This window comes from Amphiprion ocellaris, chromosome 7, assembly GCF_022539595.1.
Source record: "Amphiprion ocellaris isolate individual 3 ecotype Okinawa chromosome 7, ASM2253959v1, whole genome shotgun sequence".
NCBI lineage: Eukaryota > Metazoa > Chordata > Actinopteri > Pomacentridae > Amphiprion > Amphiprion ocellaris.
In genome coordinates this window covers 1,523,049-1,544,565 of record NC_072772.1, presented here as the reverse complement: position 1 = coordinate 1,544,565, position 21,517 = coordinate 1,523,049, and the positions used below count along the sequence as shown (strand labels likewise).

The 21,517-nt window shown below is 41.0% G+C and overlaps 1 protein-coding gene across 2 annotated transcripts; it reads left to right on the top strand.

Moving 5' to 3' along the window:
- The first annotated feature begins 3,611 nt into the window (after window positions 1-3,611).
- hic1 (hypermethylated in cancer 1) lies at window positions 3,612-20,971 on the top strand. 2 transcript variants are annotated; one of them, XM_023272016.3, is made up of 3 exons: window positions 3,612-3,784; window positions 5,296-5,651; window positions 11,906-20,971. In XM_023272016.3, exon 3 carries the CDS (start codon window positions 11,923-11,925, stop codon window positions 14,128-14,130), a length of 2,208 nt encoding a protein of 735 aa, XP_023127784.1. In that variant the 5' UTR covers window positions 3,612-3,784; window positions 5,296-5,651; window positions 11,906-11,922; the 3' UTR covers window positions 14,131-20,971. The 2 variants fall into 2 exon arrangements, with proteins under 2 accessions (XP_023127784.1, XP_023127783.1); XM_023272015.3 differs by lacking the exons at window positions 3,612-3,784; window positions 5,296-5,651 and adding an exon at window positions 7,141-7,331.
- The last annotated feature ends 546 nt before the right edge of the window (window positions 20,972-21,517 follow it).

The window sequence follows — 21,517 nt, the reverse complement described above, 5'->3', positions numbered from 1 at the left end:
ATTGTGTGAGGCTAATGAGGAGAGACCAGGGAGCAGAGACCATGCATCGGACAGCCATGTGCTGCACAGACGCACACTGGATTGGCCTGCACACAAACACACATGCATGAAGATACACACTGAGAGTCAGTGCAGTGTAGGAGGGAGGCAGGACTGAGCTGACAAGGCCGCTGAAAAGGATACAAAACGTTGACACATGCGTTGCTTGACAACTCTGTTTCAATATTTATAAAAATTTTCAACCAGTCAAGATTTTCAGAGTCACATTAGATCCTATAAGTACTGGGAGTAGCACACTATCAGGTAATTATCACATTAGATACCTGACTGCAGTCCCTCAGCTCTACAGAGCATCCTTTTAGGTAGTTATTTAGATTTTTCTGTCCACAACTGTTGTGCTTTCATCCACTGTTACTCCTCTCATCAGCATTTGGACAAAGGAGGCAACTGTTTTTAGAAAAAAAAAGAAAAAGCTCCACAAACTTAGTACCACACGGCAGACAAAGTTGGCTACTATCTGGTGAACATAACAGAGCATTTAACTTCTGAAAAGCCAGATCTACCCTGAGGTGATGGTGGAAATGCAACACAGCTAAAAAGAGAGAGAATTTGGGACCGAAATTCACCAGGGGCCAAGAGACACCATGTTGATGTATAGTCAAGGAGATGGTCAAGATTAAAAGCCCATTTTTGACACAACAGTTGCAGCAAAACTCTAGTTCTTGAGCTTTTGGTTATATCACTTGATCTTCATCAATTCTACAGGTGCCAAAAAAAAATAAAATAAAATTTGAACTATAATACCATAAAAACTGGACAAACTAACTGAGGAAGGTTCTCTGATAAAAAGATTCTCTGGTTAGAGCTCCAGAAAAGCACTCAATTGCACCTAGTAAGTTTGTTATCTTTGAGTCTTTGTGATAAGTATGGCAGCTCAAACAATGATTTGTTGTGTCCGTGTTATAAATAGCTTTTTATTTCTTTTTTTTTTTTCAAATATGGCACTTTCGTGCACTTGGTGTAACCAAAATTAAACTTGCACAGCTTCAGCACACAATGCTGCATTCCCCAAATGTTTCCAGCTGTCTTCCCTCCGTAACACTGGTATATATGCAGATGGAATATATGCGAAACTAACTGCCCACTTGCTCATGTAGACATGAAAGTGGAAATGATCTTCTACATCAATGCCAGCAAGAAAACGACTAAGCATATTTCTCAAAATGAAAAATCTCTATGAAGATATAGTTCGGCTTTTAAAATGGTTGAAATACATTTCGTATGTTTTCTATTTAATGTAATTTATATTTCTCTCAGAAATTTGCATGATTCCTTAATGGACTGCAAACTGAAACCTGAAACAGCATCACATCCCACCCCGATGAAGAGCGATAACCAGAAATGTTTGGGGAATAAAATATGGTGTCAGTGTCCCTCAAACCAGAAACTATTTCGCACTCATACATGTTTCCCTCTGTGCAGAGGAAAAAAACTGAGCATTTCTTATCTGGCACTAATCGTGGCATGATAATTGTCCATCACCACCAGATGGGCAAACTAGAATAGCGACCAAACGCACACAACAACTCTGCTCATTCAAATGACATGCCTTGCACGCCTCTGCGCTAAAGCTGTCACAAAACCGCTCATTACAATGAATTAAGGGAGAGTCTGTGCATAAATGTTGAGCCTACCATTCAATTTTTGGTGGCGAAGGGAATCTGAAGCTGGAGGGGTGTGCGTCTGGTATGGTGGGGTGGTCACAGCAAACATCTGGAGATATGTGTGGCCATGTCCACTAGAGAGAAAGAAAAGAAAGTAGAGACAGATGATTGATGAGAATGAAAGACAGAAGAGAGAGCAACAGGCCTGGTGTTGGGAGTTGAGTAAAGAGTGGAGCGTTGGACTCAGATAGTCTGTTTCAAGGTGTTAAAATCACTTTTACATTGTCCTGTCTATTGTGTGGTGCTGTTCTATCTCTCTGCTGTCAGGCAGGACTGGAGCAATAATAAGGTGATTGCAAAATTCGTCACTCAGAGGCTAAATTGAAACGAGATGCTTTGGGCCTTAGAGACACGGTGACCCTGCAACATATCTGATCACAGATGTCTGAAACAGTTGGCTACAGTCACTCAGGCTGTTCAGAACCCCTCACTGTATTTTCATATCCACCAAGATATATGTCACATGTATAAAACCTGCAACCCTTGCACTTGGAGAAATGCTGGGAAAGGTGTATGATTTAGAGGGTGACTGCAGACTGTTAAGGGATTTAGCTGTTCAGCCTGCCTTATCTCCAGCTCTGGTTCCTGACCGAGTGTTGGTCTTTGGGAAAGTAGACATGCACAGGCTTTGGGATGGGCTCCCTGGTGCTGTGTTTGGGCCTCAGCTCTCGCAGCCTTAATTGAATCATTGCTTACAACCAGCAATTTGGAGGCTTTTTTTTCAGTTCATTAAAAGTTCAGCATTTCAGGTCTGCTGTGTTCCAGATTACGGTATGTTAAACTGTGTTTTGACAGGCTGAAGTTTAATGTCCAGCGCAGGCCTCAGGAGGCTGATTGATTAGTGAGATAAAGTCTGTCTGGGAAGACAATGGCTGTACCCAGAGACACACAAAGAGGCAGAAATGAAGCAACATGTTTCTACTATTAGAGTTTTTTGGGAGGGGAGGGGGCGATTTTGGCTTTATTGGACAATTAACAGTGAAAATGTGGACAGGAAACATGCAATTCACATCCCTGGCTGGAATTGATGCAGGGACTTTGTGATTTCTTGGTGACTCTTTGCTTTTCTCAGATAAAAGTTGCTATATTTGCCTTAAATCCTGTCTGTCCTAGCTGTCCTGTGATGTTCACTATCAGAAAATATACCAATAAATCTGGGACTATCGTGCTGCAACATGTGTCATAAAAAAATGCTACTAATTGGATATCATGCTTTTGTAAATAGTTTAAATTCTATTCTTTGACACTTGACATTGGAAAGACTCGTGATACAGTTTTACCCGAGTAAAACCTGAGTACAAGCCATGTTGTTGCACCTAATCAGTTTCAATCTGTGTTATTTGTTTGTTAAGAGGCTGTTGCAGGTGCATATTCACTAGAAAAACAACAAAAACTCTGCAAATATAACTCTGATTAGATGGATTACTGCTCTGTAAGGAGGTGTCACATTCAGATTCCTAATAAAAATGCATTTTTAAAAGAATATTTCTTTGCAAATCCAAAGTCTCCATATATATAATCTGTCATATTGACTGCAGTTATGCACATTAAATATTTGGAACCAATGAGTGATAGAACTTATTTCCATATAAAAGGAAACTGCACAAAATTTCAGTACTCGTCTTGCGTAGGACTGTAGAAGTTAAATAGCACCACCAGCCATAATTACACTGTTTTAAAGGGTATAAATAAAACAGAAAGAAACGTGTAAAACTCATAACCTACCTGACAAGCAGCATGTGACATCACTACACGTTTCCTTTGCTGGAGACTATTTTAGAGCATGAATTGAAATGGTGTCACATCCTTGATAGAAGATATCTATTCTCCAACACAACTCTGCCTACTTCTGCCTGCGAGGTTATCATCAGTTCATCAAGGGAACATGGAAGTGAGAGACAATACCTTCGTTCACTTCACCAGAGCCCTGGGATGGATCAGATCATTTTAATGAAACGCCGGCACCTTGAAGTCGGATAATTTGAAGAGGAAGAGACGCTTCATGCTTTTACGAGATAGTCAGCTGCTGATGTGATCAAAACAAACACACCTCAGCCCCGGTGAGTGTTTCACTGTCTCACAATGATGGTAAAATAATTAGTTTCATCAATTTCAATCTGCGGTCTGACAAACACCTCTAGGTTTCTGCTGGAAAGAACTGAGCTGGAGGCCTGACAGACATAATCCATCTAAAGCAGCAGATCAAACATGAGTTTAGAGGTAGTTGATGACTCCTGTTAACTGCAGTGTACAGAGAGAATTAAAATGTACTTTTTCAGAAACACTGAAACTGATTGCACGTATAATTTTTCTGGAAATGTTTTGTCAGTTACTTCAGCCATAGAAATTATAGAACTATCAAGCTTTAAGTGACGAGTAACATTAAAAAAAATAGTCCTGAATGGTGCGAAGGGGCATCTTTTGCAATGACAGGTTCGAGGGCAATTGATATCCACACATGGTCATGGTCTTTTTGTGAGGCCACAGCACTGTTATACTTTTTAATGTATTAAGTGGCCGTAACTAAATACTCAGATTTTTTTTTAAAAACAAACAAAACATAATTTACGTGCAGATTTTGCCACTACTACTTTTTACTTCTCCACAACATTATTGAGGGAAATATTGTACTTTGCACTCCACCACCTTTATTTTAAAGCTGCAGTTACTTTTCAAATTAAGAAGTTATCCACCAAATGTATGATCTGCTCATCAAATATGATGCATCGACTTCCCTGCAGTAGATAAAGCAGTTAAATCAGCTCCAGTTGCAGCAGAAATATACACTTTACATGTTAATGGATCAATAATAAAAACATACAATATGACAATACTGACATGAAGATATGCTCATATATAAATATATGTGTACTTTTGGGTACTTTAAAAAAATTGTTGCTTTCGTTCATTTTAAATGCAAAACTTTTACTTTTTTGAGGGCTTTTATTACTTCTAAATACTTGTTACTGAAAATCAGAATGATATTCATCACTAAACATTATGTCAGTTGAGCTTAAATACCTTTCATTTGCAATATTTTTGACATTTAATCTGTAATGAGGCTGATTTTCTGCATAACTTGTCAATATAATCGGTTTATGGGTGACTGTGTGTTTTTCATATGATGATCCATAGCTGTCCTATAGAATCCTTATGAAGTCACTTTCTTTGCAGTATATAAAGCAGTTAAATGAACTCCAACTAATGTAAAATTTACACGTTAAAGGATCAATAACATTATTAACTCAGTAATATACTCATACAATACAACATTGCTGACAGGTAAGTACCAAATCTGTGGTTACTTTTGGGTACTTGAAGAACATTTTGCTGTTGTTTTACATTTTTAATGCATATTTTTTACTTGTCTGTGGACTGCTTTTACTTCTGAATACTTGTTATTGTAACTATGAATGATATTCATCACTGAACATTAACTCTCTTGAGCTTAAATACCTTTCATTTGTAATATTTTTTTTTAACATTTTGACCAACAGTGAGGCTGATTTCCTGTGTAACTTATCAATATAGTTGGTTAATGTGTGACTGTTTTCCATATGATGCTCCACAGCTGTCCTACCCTTCCATTTGCCCCCACATCACTGCGCACCACGTCTGCCCGGACAGGGCCTATGGGACTCGCTGCCATTGGGTGTCGCTGTGCGCGTAAAGTCTCAGCCGGCAGGTTTTGGTCCGACCGGACCCCAACACAGTCTGAAGTGTCAGATAGTCTTGTTAACACGTGAGAAATTCAGTGCGTGGAAGAGGGCGAAAGAGGGCTAAACCAGGGAGAGAGAGGACTGCGAAATTACGCGGAAGAGACGTTTTGAGAGAGAGCTGGACTCGGAGGGAACCGCGGAGATCTTAATGAGGGAATGCCGAAAAGGAGAGAAGACAGGCGGCCAGAGCACCAGACATGAGTTCGAGGTAAGACACGGGATACGACAGAGAGGCAGGGATGGCATCCAGACAGACGTGTGATCAAAGTTTGAGTCAGAGTGAGAAGCTTTTAGCTGGACTACAGAGATGAGTTAATCCAGCTGTTGCATGCGTATTTTCGTTTTGAGCCGATGGATGTAGCCAGAACTGACAAAGGGCGAGCATCTGGATCATATGTGATATGACATGTCCGGCCTGAAGCTTACCTGATATACACTAACTTCAACTTATTTTTAGTTTTACATTTCTATTCTTGATATATATAAATTCTTTATATAAATCATCCACAACAGTGCAAGTCCTGTGAAAAAAGGCGTTTCAGCTCAACTTGAGTGCGTAAAATAAGAAATAACCTTAGAATTTATAAATGCCACATTCAATTAGATGCGTTAATAATTTATTTTAATGTTAAATGGGATGACTGTAAAGTTCTCCTGCAGGAAAAGTAAAACAGATTTTTATTAGATTTTTTGTGTAAGCAAGAGTGCACATAGCGTGCTCTGTGTCATGGCACACAGCTGTGGTTTCATTATTTATAATAATTATAATATTATGACATGCACAAACTTGACTAGTTTTATGTTGTCAGGAACGTTATTTAAATGTATCCAGAAAAAGGCCCCAATGTCGTTTAGGTGCCAGCTTTCAGGGAGGCCATTTAAAGTCCACATTTCGTGACTGGGGGTTTCAACTGCTGAGCAGGTGTTTTACCTGAGTGTTGGAGACAGAGAGGGAGGGAAAGTGCTTAAACCTCATTTTAGTTTCCACATCACCAATTCTTCTCTTTAAGGCTCATTTTCAGGCAGTTTGTCTCAGTGGAGGTCTGAACGGAAGGAGAAAGACTTCAGTTTTAACAGTTTTCCTGATTTCGTTAATTTAAAACAACGTCCAATGACAGAATACCTACACAATTATTTCCTTATTTACACCAGAAAAGCAAACACAAATTGTGAGTGAATTCGATTTAAAATTGATTTGAACGACACCTTAAATTGAAAAAGATAGTGTTTGTTAGGGAGTCTAATTTCCTCATGTGCTTTGGCATGAAACTTTTTATTTCCTTCAACTTCTCTCCAAAGTTAAGGTGGGCAGGCTTATCATAGATATGCAACATACACGTATGTATACAATAGTTGCCTGTCTCTTTAAGGCGATGTGTTGAGAAGTTCAAGTCGGGGTCACTTCAAGTTCCTGCCCTCGATTTTACCTTTTAGTTTTATTCTAGACTGACATCACACGGGGCGCTAAAACACTTAAGGCGCACGGAGGCTCCATTATCATCCCGGTGCGCGTTATTGCTTCGCCTCTAAAATAGCTAAGGAAATTACTAGAAAAAAAACATATCAGGAAAATGATGCTGGTCTAAGCACGTATTTTTTTTGTAATTTTTTTGTATAGGAGGGGATGAGAAAGAGAGGAGAGGGAGGGGCAGAGAGACAGAGAGACAGAGGGAGGAAAGTGGGTGGGAGGACGGACCTAAGGAGCGAGAAGAAATTCATATCAATTAATAATCATAAAAAAAGAGCTGGCAGGCGCGCTCGGAAAACTGGCATGGTTTTTTGGAGGCTGGCAGTTCAAAGCTGAAACGTCAGATATGACTCCTAGAGACTGCTGAGATGATCATTAAGGGAGACTTAGATCGGATGGCAGAAGACATCGGGCATGCAGGTAAGAGCTGATATGCTTGTACATAGGCACCCAAACAAGAACAGGGGAAGAGTGACATTTAGTTTATTTTAGCCACTGAACTGCAGAGTGCATGCTGTCAGAAATTATTTTCTGAATTTTAAAATATTACTTTAAATTCTCCAATTTTTTTTTAAAACTTCGATTTATTCCAGTATTCCTTTGATATGGACAGGAAAGACTCCGCTTAGTCGTTTTTACGCACGTAATTCAACTCGCTTGAAACCTTATTTCTTATGTTAAAATAATTATGCGTAGAGAAAACATCTAAGTAATGTAAAATGTGCTGCTAATGTAAAATTCTTCAGGCGATTTTAGAGGCGTCAGAAAATCAGCAAAATCATCTAAAATGTTTCGAGCAGAAAACAAGACAAGTCTCTGCAAAATTGACGTGAAATTTAAATATATGACGCTCATGTTTATTAATTTAAAAATGTTTTTGAACTCACATTGGTTAAAACGGCACATCAGCTTATTCAGTAGTCCAATCCTGCTGTAAGTGTAATAAGGAAATTGCTACAAAATCATAGAAGTCCCTACTGGACGCCGTGCGTAATAGTGTGAGCACAGGTGAAGACAGACGCACTAGAGAATGTTTTATGGATATTTGGAAGGATTTTTTTTTAGTGCATGATTTTCTAGTTTCCTCTGTACAAGCCGAGATTTTATAAAGCTGCACGAAAAAAAGATACTTGTCAGTGCTGCTGACAGGTCCGAAACGGAGAGAGCTGCTATAAGAAACAGCTGTCTGTTACGCGTCAAAGTACAATGAGCTGAAAACGGCCCGTATGTGGAGGTGATTTAGAGCTTTTTTTTGTGTCGGAGATAAGCAGAAGTGAAGGATGGATGAGGCTCTGCAGCTCAGAGAGACGGATTCACTCGTGATTCGGTTTACTGCACAATATTTGAAGCGCAGAGTCAAGCAGATTAGAGAGAACGGGTCTTCTCGGCGACAGTCAGCAGACTCACATATTAGAGAGTGACAATTAAGTTCTGAACTTCAAATCTTGAAAAAAACACGAGAAAAAACTTTTTAAATAGTACATTTTGTGAATTTAATTTTCCAATACATGTAAAATCCATCCAGCATTAATGTTTAAGGGGCAGAAATTCCACGTTAAAATGGAACGATCTGCGTAAAAACCTGCAAAAATATTAAATGATTCTAATGTAAAATTGACTACTCACCCCATTTTAAAATGAGGAGAAGAGTTGATTATTATAGCATATTGTTTTTTATGGTTGCCTTGTTTGAATAAACTTTGTTAACTGACTTCCCATCGAGATGAAGAAGCTCTGTCACTCTCATCTCTATCAGTTCTTTGTAAACGTGTCATGATTGTTAGATGTGCGATTACAGTAATCAAATAGGAATCTGACTGACTCCATGATGTTTGCTGATCTCTCTAAAAATCAATTTCCCAATCTGTAGCAGTTTTTCTAATTTAAATGCAAAACTAAAAAACTATATAGCTCCTGTGAGTCACAAAAATATGGCAGGACAAATAAAGTTGGATTAAATAAAAACTACAGTGAAAAGCTGCCTTTGCAAATTTACACTGAGTTGCAGCAGTGCCTCATAAATTGAACATGGTCAAATGGATTCTAAAATAAACAAGACTACATGAGCATGGGCAGCAAATTGAAATGAAAGAAAATAAAGTGTCAACACAACGTTTTAAGCAGATGTCTGGCGTGTTTATGTGACTGAGGCTGAACGTGGAGGTAGGAAGTTTAGTCTTCTGCTTCACCCCAAACCACAAAAGTGACAAAACAGACAAAGCACAGGGACGATGAATATTAATCAAATGCAAATAAGGGAACGCCATCACCGTAAACTACATCACCGTCGTCAGAGTTTCCCCAACATGTTGACGGGTCATTAAAAAAGAAGGCTATCAGATGAAAACAGCCCTGCATCCCACAGGGAGTAAAGTCTCTCAGGCGACTGTGCTTGTATGTGCAACCTGGAGGAATAAATTTATTTAGCATGTTTGACATAGAGAAACCAACAAAACAAGCTGTAGTGAAGGCTCTGAATGTGTTTACAAGGGCTTTCATATGTTGCTGATTTAGTTTAAGATATGTTCTCTGGCTAAATATCATTGCAATCACAGATGACTTCCGAACAGGATGCACTGAGCTTACACTTGACTTTGAGATCAAGACTTTTAAAATACATGTTTTACTGTGGTGTTTCACTTCATGTCACATTAAACAGTGAGTTCAGATATTTTCAAAGGCAGGTCGTAGCTTCTCAACTAACTCAAACAGCAAAGGAAAACAAACTGTCTTGTTGGGAAACCCACAGTCACCTTGTCAGTTATCACCAAAAATATTTGCACATTGCAGGTGCACTAAAATGTTGCCGTGTGCATTAGGTTTTTTTTTTGCAGCACAGGCTTTTAAAAAAAAAAATGTGGGTTAAGATGTACTACGTGTGCAAAATTCTGTCATCGTAAATCCGGATGTAAAGAAGTGTTCTTCTTGAAAATAATATGACTCTGTGAACCGCATACGAGCCAGAATGTACACTTATTGTGTTTCTGTGAGTACACAATGTGTTACCACGCTCCGCACAGTATGCACTGAACACACTGGAAGCTGCAGAAGTTATTCAACTTATGGAAAGTGCTTGGCTTATTGCTCATGTCACACGTATTCCTAAACATGTTTGATCTGACCGACGTTGAAATTTATAGTAAAACATGGCCGGTGAGTAATCAGAACCAGGCAGACTTAGAAACCAGAGGTGGAAACACTTTAGATGACAACTGGGGACACGATACAGCGTGAACCCATCTAAACCTGCCATTCCTGCCTTCATATTTAGTTGATTTACATTTATTTTTTGTTATTTATGATCTTATATTAATTGATAAATAGGACACAAGTAAGAACCTTTTAAAATAAAAATCAAAATGAACATTTCTTTTTAAAATATTTGATATTAAGAGATATTTTCCTATCTAATTGAGGACTCTTCAATGCATGATTACTACCTGGATGTCATTCTGACTTTTCATTTTCCATTTCATCAGTGATGACATTTCTTCCTAACATTACAGGCCTCATTCTGAACGTGCAAAAATACGCTGCTCAAATCATACCAAGGAATGCCCTTCAGTTTTAGGAACAATCAGTTCTAGCAGTGGAAAACTGTAAGAGAACAAAACCGACTCATTAGATCTCATTCAGGATTCTTTGGAATTCCTTTTTCACTCATATGTCAGTTTTTGTTTTAACAGTTCGTACTTCCCTATTCTTATGCTGAGCGAGTACACTGAATGAAATAAACAAGAAGTGAATGAGCTGGTGTCAGGAAGACTGTGATCAGACAGATGACATGATATTTATTTAGCTGCTTGTTTCCCATCAGCGAGACTAAGCCCTTAGGGACAGTTTGAGTCATTTAATCTCATAAGTAAACTATCCTCAGATGCCACTGATTGAACAATATACGGCGTTTCATGCATGCAGGCGATACAGTTTATATTGGGCTTGATGGAACAATTAGTGTTGATATCTGAGTGTCTGCGTTTGTGTGTGTGTGTGTGTGTGTGTGTGTGTGTGCATGTGTGTGTGTGTGCGTGCGTGTGCGTGCGTGCGTGTGCGTGTGTGTGTGCGCGTGCGTGCGTGTGTGTGCACAGTGGATCCCTGGAGCATATCTCAATGTAAAGTATTGAACCATCCACTGTTGATTTACATCCTGCGAGCGCCGTGTTCCTTATATGACTGGGCAGAGAGGCGAGCTGAGAATCCTATCTTTTTTTGGATGTGTCCTTCCTCCCACAGGTTTATACCTGCTGTTCATCACACCGGTGAAACATTCATGCCTTGCTTTGTTTAAAAACTCTGCACAGCACTTCTGGAATACTTTATCAGGAAGCCAGCAATTACAAAATATATATCTGTGGTTGTCTAACTTTAGTTCTTTCTCTCTTTTTGCTCGCTGCAGAGGAAGTGAATGCACAGAGTTGAGTTTCTGATAATGAGAAAACCAGTGCAGCCGCTCACCTTTAGCAAAAGTTCACTTTTACTGACTGGCCTTCGTGTGCACTTCCCACACGTCACTTCTGCACTTTGTATTTGCTTCATCAAGTGGACTCTAATAATTAAACCTACATCATTGTGTAAATATTTAATTCATGATTTAAAAAACTAAATAGTAAACAAGGCAACAAATTAAAAAAATAAAACTATAATTATGAGTTTGCATTAGGTTGCATGAAAATTAAGTGCTGTGTTGTCTTTTAAAAGAACTGTTATTATTAATTAATCCTCATAAATGTATCCACATGCAAAACCTATTTTTGTTTTCATAATTACCCTGACAATTTTCTTTAATGACTTTTTACTTTTATGTTGGCAGTCAAAGCTTTTGGCTTCTCAATTACTTTCTGATATAATCTGATGTGTGAATCATAACTTTTTGTATAGAATCCTTTCATAAAATACATCAGTAAGCTTCCCAGTGGTGCAGAAAATTACACATCAATTGAGTTTTTTGTGATCTGAAATGCTGCATGACATTTTACAGATATCTGTTGTTGCAGGTGGCGGAGTGAAGACAATGCTGGATGCCATGGAAGTTCCAAGTCATGCTAGGGATCTCCTCCTGCAGCTCAACAGCCAGCGCACCAAGGGCTTCCTATGTGATGTTATCATTGTGGTGCAGAACGCCCTCTTCAGAGCTCACAAGAACATTTTGGCTGCCAGCAGCCTCTACTTGAAGTCTTTGGTGGTCCATGACAATCTCATCAACCTCGACCACGAGATGGTGAGTCCAGGGGTCTTCAGGGTCATTCTGGACTACATCTACACAGGCCGCCTTAGCGAGGGAGACCCCACTTCCCCCACTGAACCCAATTTAGGGGCTGTCTTGGCTGCAGCCAGCTACCTGCAACTGCTCGACTTAGTGGCTTTGTGCAAAAAGAAGCTGAGGAGGAATGGCAAGTACCCTCCCCGCCCAGGTCCTGCATTTCTACCATATGCAAAGATGGGACCCAGTAGTATGGGTTTAGGGAGTGGTGGCAGGTATAGGATTTCTACTCCTGTCATTCAGTCATGTCCTCCAGGAGGAATTTTGAATAACCATGCACCCCGAGCACCACCACTAGAGGAGCTAGTTCCCCATCGACTAGCCATCCATACTGGGGAGTTGTACGCTCCCACCTCCACCCAGGGCTCTCAGGTGTTTCCGTCCCTGCAGTCAGCTCTGCCTGCCCAGCTTGGCCGCTCAGCCCATTCTGAGAGGAACTGCTCTCCCAACTTTGGGCTTGATCTCTCCAAGAAAAGCCCCACCTCCCAGTCTCAGCTCACACCCTCTCAAACCCATCTGGCAAACACTCACAATGACGAGGAGCGAGATGGGACTCTGAGCGGCCGTACGAGTCCCATGCAGGGGACGAATGGGAGGGCCTTCCCCTCAGAAAAAATGGAGTCAACTGATCAGACAGGCTCCCTCACTCCTCCAGCTTTCCCCCATCTCAGCCAGCCTCTAGGCCCCCACCTCCCCCACCTAATTCGTTCAGGCTCCCAGGGGACGGACCGCTACCCATGCCCACCCAGCCCCGACACCCCTACAGAAGGTGGAGAGGCGGGCAGAGAAATTGGCAATATCTACCGCTGGGTGAAACATGAGCCATTGTCATACACAGGTGAAGATGAAGATGAGGATGAGGACGAAGAGGACGGTGGTGAAAATGGAGATCAGCATCATAACCATCACAAGACCGGGGAGGAGAGTGAAGGAGCAGATGATAAGAGTGGTTCGGGCACCGAGGAGACAGGCAGCAGTGAGGGCCGTCCGTCTCCTTCTGGACCAATGGGGAGGTTCCACATGCCGTATGAGCCGGAGAGCTTTGGAGACAATCTGTATGTCTGCATCCCCTGTGACAAAGGCTTCCCGAGCTCAGAGCAGCTCAATGCACATGTGGAGACGCACACAGAGGAGGAGCTGTACGGCAACTCTGGTGGGGAGATGGGAAATAGCAATAACAGCAGCTCCAAAAACATGAGCAGCAACACAAATGGTTATGGGAGCCTCAACAGCAGCAACGTTCTGAACAGTCTGCCCCACCTGGAGACCAAGTCCGGCCAGGGACTGAACTCAGGAGGCATCGGGGAGATGATCCGACCATACCGCTGCTCTAGCTGTGAAAAGTCCTACAAAGATCCAGCTACTCTGCGCCAACATGAGAAGACCCACTGGCTGACGCGGCCTTACCCCTGCAGCATCTGTGGCAAGAAGTTCACACAGCGCGGCACCATGACACGCCACATGCGCAGCCACCTGGGCCTTAAACCTTTCGCCTGCGATTCCTGCGGCATGCGTTTCACACGCCAGTACCGTCTCACTGAGCACATGCGCATCCACTCTGGGGAGAAGCCGTATGAATGTCAGGTGTGTGGGGGAAAGTTCGCTCAGCAGCGCAATCTCATCAGCCACATGAAGATGCACAGCGGTGGAGGGACGGCAGGGGGCCTGACCACAGATGGGAAAGTGAAGCTGGACTTTGCAGAGGGCATCTATCCTCTGAGTAAATACACAGCGGAGCACCTGGGGCTGAAGCAGGAGAAGGCCAATGAGCTGCTCATCCAAGCACAGCAGCAACTGGTAGCTGATGCCAAGGCCATAGAGAGCCTGTACCCGCTCTCCAAACTGGCCTCGGAGCACCTGGGCCTCACCCACGACAAGATGGATATCCTGGGGCAACCCCTGCCCCCTCCACAGGCCCTCTCTGATGCCCGCACCATCGACCGCTACTCACCCAGCTAAGACATATGACATGTATAAATGGCGATCACCAATAGGTCTGTGTGCACACACAATTTGCAGTATTCTAAAGCCATTCACCTCAACTCAGTATCTCCTCTGCACCTCAGACTCAGACCAAAAGGAGTTGGTCTTCTAATGCACACCAAAATGTGTAGACTGTAAGTGCCTTCCTATGCATCTAATGTATCTTAAAGTGCTCCTTCATAAAGGAACTTTGTGCTATTACGTGACCAAGGGACACTCACTTTAAGAAGTACAGTATTTATGTACAGTGTATGCAAAGAAACTTTTCTTTAAAAAAAAAAAAAAAAAAATCCAGCCATTGAGCCAAAGTGACAAATTGAAAGCCAAAATGAAATTGTTTTTTATTTATTTTTGTACTATGGGAAATCCAAAGAAAAACTGTTGCAAGGAAAAACTTTGCAACCCGACCCTAAACCTGTGTACTATTCATCTTTGTAAAAAAAACAAATGAAAAAGCACATAAGGACAATATTCAGGGTTCGTCCAGACCTGAGCAGAACTTTCAACATATGAATAAGTCAACTCACCTGGACTTTAAAGTAATGGGAGTATATGTTTTTTTTTGTTTTTTCTTTTTTTAATTTTCGCTTTTTGGGGTACTGGACAATTTCTGTATCTCGCTCTCCAGCTTCTCCCATCATGTGAAATGACTGAATGATAACAGCTATTGCCTCAGCATTTCAGTTAAGTACCCCACTCCCCTGCATATTTGTGTGGATAAAGGCTCATGCTATGTGACAGTAATGGTAGCTGAATCAGCCTTACACTTTCAACCGTCCTTGAGCTTAAAAACTTCCTTTGCAGTTTAACGAACATCCCTCAGCTTTTGGTTGTTGTTGAGACGCAGCTAGCACGGCCCTGTGATCTCATAACTGGGACATGATTGCACATACCCAACTGATGACACACTAAATCCCTGGTCATGACGAGTGTAGCTTCAACTCGTGGTGTAGACGAATCATGGGTGTTGCCTTTGACATTGTGTAATATTTACATTCGTGGATGCAGCTGAGAAGAGAGGCAGGCATTGGGACGGAGCTCATGACACAGAAATATGTCATTTACTGTCAGGAGCAAGTGGTCTATTCATAGCGGTCTGATGATTAATGGTGGAGTTTGTCATGAGTCTTGTTGAACGCCACTCTGCTCCACCATCCGGCTTCTCATCTGACCTCCCTCCCCTGTAGTCTGTTGACCGGGAGCCCTGCTACTGTTGACAGGCCAAAGTGAGCGCTGCATCCAGCACTTTGCCATCGCAGCACTCCACACACCGGATGCATATAGGCTCCCTCTTCACACATACACACACACACACACACACACACATAGCGAGCTGCTAATCTGTCAGCGATATGAACACAAGTAGGGGTTTGTGAGTCTTCCTCAGAAGCCAGCGGATGAACAGCGCTCCCCAGCTGCTGCGCCTCAGTAATCCCTGTGAAATCTCACTTTCTCCTGGACAATTCGCACTGCTCGCCAGCATGATGTCCCATTTCATGCCTGCCATCTTGCTCCTCTGATCCACTTATTAACATCACATCCAAGCCTAGCAAATAGTCCTGCCTCTCTTCTCCGCTGGTATCAAATGCGGAAACAAAGAGTGACATATTTTATGTGTTGGCTGACCAGCAGCTCCTCCAGCTTGAAAAAACAAAAGAGCACTTAAAGGTTGCAGGTTGAAGGCACATTCTTGTCTTTAAATCTTTATTCCAAAGAACATGTTAGCCTTTTATTTTCTTTGTTTCTTTTTTCCCACTTTTACTAGTCCTTCATTGAGATTGTTTGACCACTATAGTGCCAATGCCAACCTCAGTGGGTGAATGTGAAGACTAAAGCCATACATACACTGTGATAGACGTAGTGAATCTTAAAGGCTTAAAAAAAAAAAAAAATACAGAGAATGTGCCTAACTTTGGCAACTGTTTTTCTTTTTTTAAATGTAACAATAATTTAAGGGCTTCTTTTCTGTAGCATACGATCATATCAAACATGTTTCTTGTCACTTACTTTTCTTTACTTCATTTTAATTTAAACTGAAAGCAGCGCACGTGAAACTGGTGCTTACCTCAGGACTGAACCCAGCATGGGGATGCTAAGCTTTTGTAAACCTTAGATCAACAATATCAACACACATACATGCACACACACTCACTTACACACACACTTTTGTAAAATTTTCTTACTAACAGGGCAGTTGTCCTGTGTTAAACCTGTGGTTATTTCTGTGTTTATACATTTCTTGTTGCAGTTTTAAGGTGGAGAGATAATATGTGATATTAACATTTTTTGTTTTTATTTGTACTATGCGGTATACATTTTCTATTGTGTTGTCCTCAAAGAGGCTTTTGTCAGTCTGACCTTTGTTCAAACGTAAGGCTAAGTCATTTTGGTAGTACCTTAAGTGTTTTTGTGATTTTCTGATCCAGTTTAGTCAGTAACATGGCATTGATCTTTGGTTTTAGCAACACATACAGTAAAATCTAGGTGACAAGTGTTGCATTTTGAAATCTCTCTTTGCTCACAAGACATGATGCATTAATCTTACTTCCTCAAAAAGACGAGCAGTTGAGTATGAAAACTACCCTAGTATTGTTCAGCCCGTTGTCTCCAGAGGTTAGTGAACTTTTGACAAGAGTCAGACGGCGGTCGTACATGCACACAACCACACAGGAAGCAGCATGTTTTTGGTCAGCGCTTCAAGTTTGGAGATTCTTAGCTCTGTGACAAGAAAGAAAAAAAAAATAGCTTAAATGTAACTTCGGTCATAAGAACTTGATTCTCACACATGTGTATACGTGTTAAAACAGGCGGATGTCAGCCGTGGGAATTTCAGTCACCTCACTCTCTCCGATTTAGAAGCTGAAATGAAAACGTGTCTCTGCATTTTCCTTGCCAAACGCCATTAAAATAACACCAAGTGTTTCCACTGTCACTTCAAATCTGTGCGAGAGGTAAGAGAAAGATAATGGTTGAAGATTTCAGAAGGATGTGTGCTGTTTGAAATTTGCTTAACTACATTAATGCGTCCGACAGAGGAGGAGGAGGAGGAGGGGTCGTGTATCTATAGAAAGGGGAAGCATTTGCTTGTCTGTTTGTGTATCGCTATGCTATTTGAGCATATGAAGGGTTGCTAATGCATGCCCTGGGAATAGGGCTGGTGTGAAGGAGAAGCGCTGAGGAGCAGGAAGTGAACTTTTGGCTGGTGTGTTGTGCTGAGCAGGATGTGCTGTGTGTTTCTGCTCAGAGGCAGATAGAGAGACGGAGAATGGGGAGGGAGAGGAGCAGGGAGAGCACAGCAGGGTGGACGTGAGCCATTGTCTCAGTATGAAAGCCTGTTTCGTACTTCTAAAACCCTCCATTCAGAAAACAAGTAGACTGTATCTTCTCTTTTCCTTCCCTTTATTGCTCTTTGGGAATAAACTTCTGCTCAGTATCACGGTGATAGGACATTGTGGGCTTTCAAGGGCTGCACGGTGAGCTGCTCAGACATTTTGTTACAATCTGAGGATGTTGTGGATTCAAATCTTTATTATTTCACGATAGTTAATCTATATTTCATCCATAATTAGTATGAAAAGCCCAGAAAATGTAACGTAAATCATTTTTAAAAACTGGCAGTATTTCTTTTGCTCTGTGGTTGTTTCACTTAGTCAAATTAGAGGAGTCTTGTTTCAGTTTAGTGATGTAGCCACTCACCCCGTGGGCTTTTATGCCATTTGCCTTTGTTAATGTTATTTCACATGCCAAGCCAGAAAATCCCTCATTGCCACCAAAGTGGTTTGGATGAAGATGTTATTTAAGTAGGCACTTAAAACAGTTTATTAGTTACATTAATTAAAATTTTAAGAAAGGAATGGATGCAAATATTAGTGCAGTAACATAAACCACCAAAAATGAGATGAGGGTTGATTTCTTTTTAAAAATCTTTTGGCCATTTCACTCCTTTCTCATGTTATGGCAACCATCCCAGGCCTGTAACTTTTTTAACACTAACAATATAGAAGTCAAAAAAAGGGGAGGGCCTGGATGAGTTCCAGCAGCACTTTGCAGACCAAAAAAGGGTTTAGGTTTAATGTTCAAAAATGCAAAGCATGCCTTTAAGCTTTCTACCAGCGGCGACAGCAGGCCCAAGGTCACCTATGTGACTCTGACAGGCTGCGTAGTCCTGAAGAGTCTGCAGTCATGTCACCGTTTGACATTTATTGTATTTCACAGTGTGTGCCAAAAAGACTGAAGCACTTAGCAGACATCGCAGATGCTCGAAAACAAAACTCAGCGACAATCTTTGTAGTTTTCATTAGTTGCATTGTCGATTCCTACCAGCTTTGACTTGTTACGAAAGCCGTCCAGTATGTGGCTAATCACTAAAGCGCAGAGACCAGAGAGGTCACTACTCTCAAATGTACATATTTCTTTTTATGAGGACTCATGTTTAAATGTAAGCTACAGCCAAATAATGCCAATAATCAATTGACTCTTCAGTCAACTAATGCAAATGTGCCTTCAGCAAAACAAGTGAGTCTTGCAATAATTTGTATGGGTGAATGAGTGCGAGGTTTTCTGATGTGTCTGCAAAGTGCACCTGTCCATCTACATGTCTAGATGCTCTCTCAGTGTAGCAGGGTGAAGTACAAGGGAGATATTTGACACTTTCAAGAGTCTTTATTACAAGCAGCTGCTTTAGATTTATTCCTCTGAACGGCACTTTTCTGGAAAAATCATTGTATTGTGATTTTTTATTACTCTTGTGATCCCCTAGAAAGTCCCACAATTGCCTCTCCTTGGGGCACTTTGCCTCCTTGTAGCGTTCCTCCTCTTCCTCCCTTGGCTGCTCTCGTTCACAGCCCTCGTCCCCTCAAAGCACAGCTTCCCTCTTCACCTCTCTCTGTGCCTTCTCTCCTCTTACACTTAACACAAACCGCTGACCCACAGCACCCGCCGCCTCCCCTCCTTCTCCCATGATCCACTTACTTCCAGCTGTTTTTCATGCTGAAGAAGACAGTTGTCTAAATGTTTATGTGAAGAGCTACTTTCTTTTTCTTTAAGCCCTGATCAATTTCCAAAATGAGCTTTGTGGCATGTGTTAAAATACAGCAGATGATGAGCCAAAGGCAAAAAAATCTGACATCGTTATTGTATTCTGATCCCCAAGCCAAGAAACGACTTACAACGGGGAGATTAAAGACAGCATATTGTTGTAGAGGAAATGCAGAATAATGTGAGGGGAAATGTTCAGGGAAAATATGCTCAGAAAGATGCCAGTAAAGTAAACATGTATGAAATTGCACAATTGAGTGGGGCCTCGGCTGCACCAGCCAAGTCATGCGCTGGGATGGAGAGAACAAGTAAGGGAGAGGGGTTGTGAGGAAAAGAACCAGAAACAGAGAGAAAAATAGCTTGTGCTTGATAGTCATAACCTTCAGTAAATAACAAAGGAAAACTGGCTGCTTTGTGTGTCTGTTAGCCTCTTTTTTCCACCCGTCAGTGAGCTTACTGTTTAAATTTCCTCTTTTGGCAAATTACCTTGTGAGGACTTTTTTTTTGCCTTTTCATTGTTGATTGCTGCAGGTCATTGTCAGGTTTTTAGTGTTAACATTAATGTCAGTGTGCCCTCTGAGATGACATCCTCCTTCCAGACGTAACAATTATCACCCAATCAGCACATGACCCGCCGAAGGCTCTTTGTAGCTGAATAGCGAAGGGGGGTTCTGCCTGAATATGTCCTCCTGCATCTGTTTAGCTTGTATCTCTGCTTCTTTCTCTACCTTGAACACATACAGAGCAGACTGAGCGGACTCCTGGCTTGAATCTTTTTTTTTTCATTTACAGTGTGCAACTTCTGCTCCGTGAGGTTACATTCGAAGACAAACAAAAGAGCAAGGACAAAACAAGCAGGAATTCGGAGGAGTGAAAGTTTAGTCAGGGAGAATATTTGATTGTATATCTCTCGAGCACACTCATGCAGACACACACATAAACACACAGCTGGATGGCAGGCTGCTGCTCCAGATTAGGTCAGATTTAATTAGGCTGCCCTGCTCTGTTTGGAGTGTCGCTTCTTGTAGAAAAAGCCATTTTTAAAAGAAAAAGGCGATTCCACTGACGGCTTCCACTCGATGAACCGGTGCCAAAATGTTACAGAGCCTCAGGGTAATCACACACACTTACACACACAGGAGTCTACTTTGGTTTTGGAAAAAGTTGATGTGTAGAAATGATGGATTATGATCTAATGAAGATCACTCTGACATTCTGAGGTGGTTGTACCCGACTGTGGTTCAGGGATGAGAAAGTTCAGCAGCATGACAGACCGCCACGCAGACAGTAGTAGTTGTGAATGGATGGAAAAACACATGACAGAATACATACATCAGAAATTTACAATGGAAATGTAATTTTTCAGTGGAAGTCGGGATCTTATTTCAGCAGATGTGCACAAAACATCAGCAGTGTTCAGTGTTTTGTGGTTTTACAGCAGTTTATATCATAAAGACAATTAAAAGCAATACTTTAAACCAAACAGTATTTTTTATTTTCTTTTTGCGTTCTCTGCATTTCAGTGTCAATATTGATCTTACTTTGCTTTAGTGAAATGAATGTATTTATTGCATGTCAAAAAATGTTTTATAGTTAATTTTTTTGTGTAAATTTCAATTGTGGGTTTTTATAATAATTTCATTTAATTATGGTGTCTTGATAAAATCATGTTGATAAGGCTTTTATTTTTATTAAAAGCCAATGTGAAAAATGTCATGTTTTTTGTGTTTGTTACTATACTCAAAATCAACTTGGCAATAAAAATGAATTGCATAATGGAGTTACAAGGAAATGTGTCAAATTATTTCATTTAGACTTTTTTTGCACAGCCATCTCAAATGAAAATTGTTATATATACAATGAGACATAAATATAAATCTCTTGTATACAAGCAGTCCATTTAAATGCTTTTTTAACATATGATTTAACTGATATTTAAGTGAATTTACCCTCGATTTACCTCATTTAAAAAAATCTCCCATATACCAAATCTTTTATTATTTTTTACACCACTGCAGCCATTTGTGTTTTTGGCATATGTATTGTGCATGAAATGGGCTTTACATTAAGTGAAATATATTGGACAAGACCACAATCAGAGCCATTTCACAGCAATGACGACCGCAAAAATGAACAACTTCTGTTCATTTTCCTTCAATGCATCGGCCTTCAAGTTTCTCTCCTCCCATATGGAGACATGTGAGTGCCTCATTTAAGACAGAGAATTTCAAATGAATCTCATACATCACACACCGTCTACATGCAACAATGAACAGATCCATTACTCTGTCAGCAGGAGCAAAACCAGCCAGGCACACACACACAC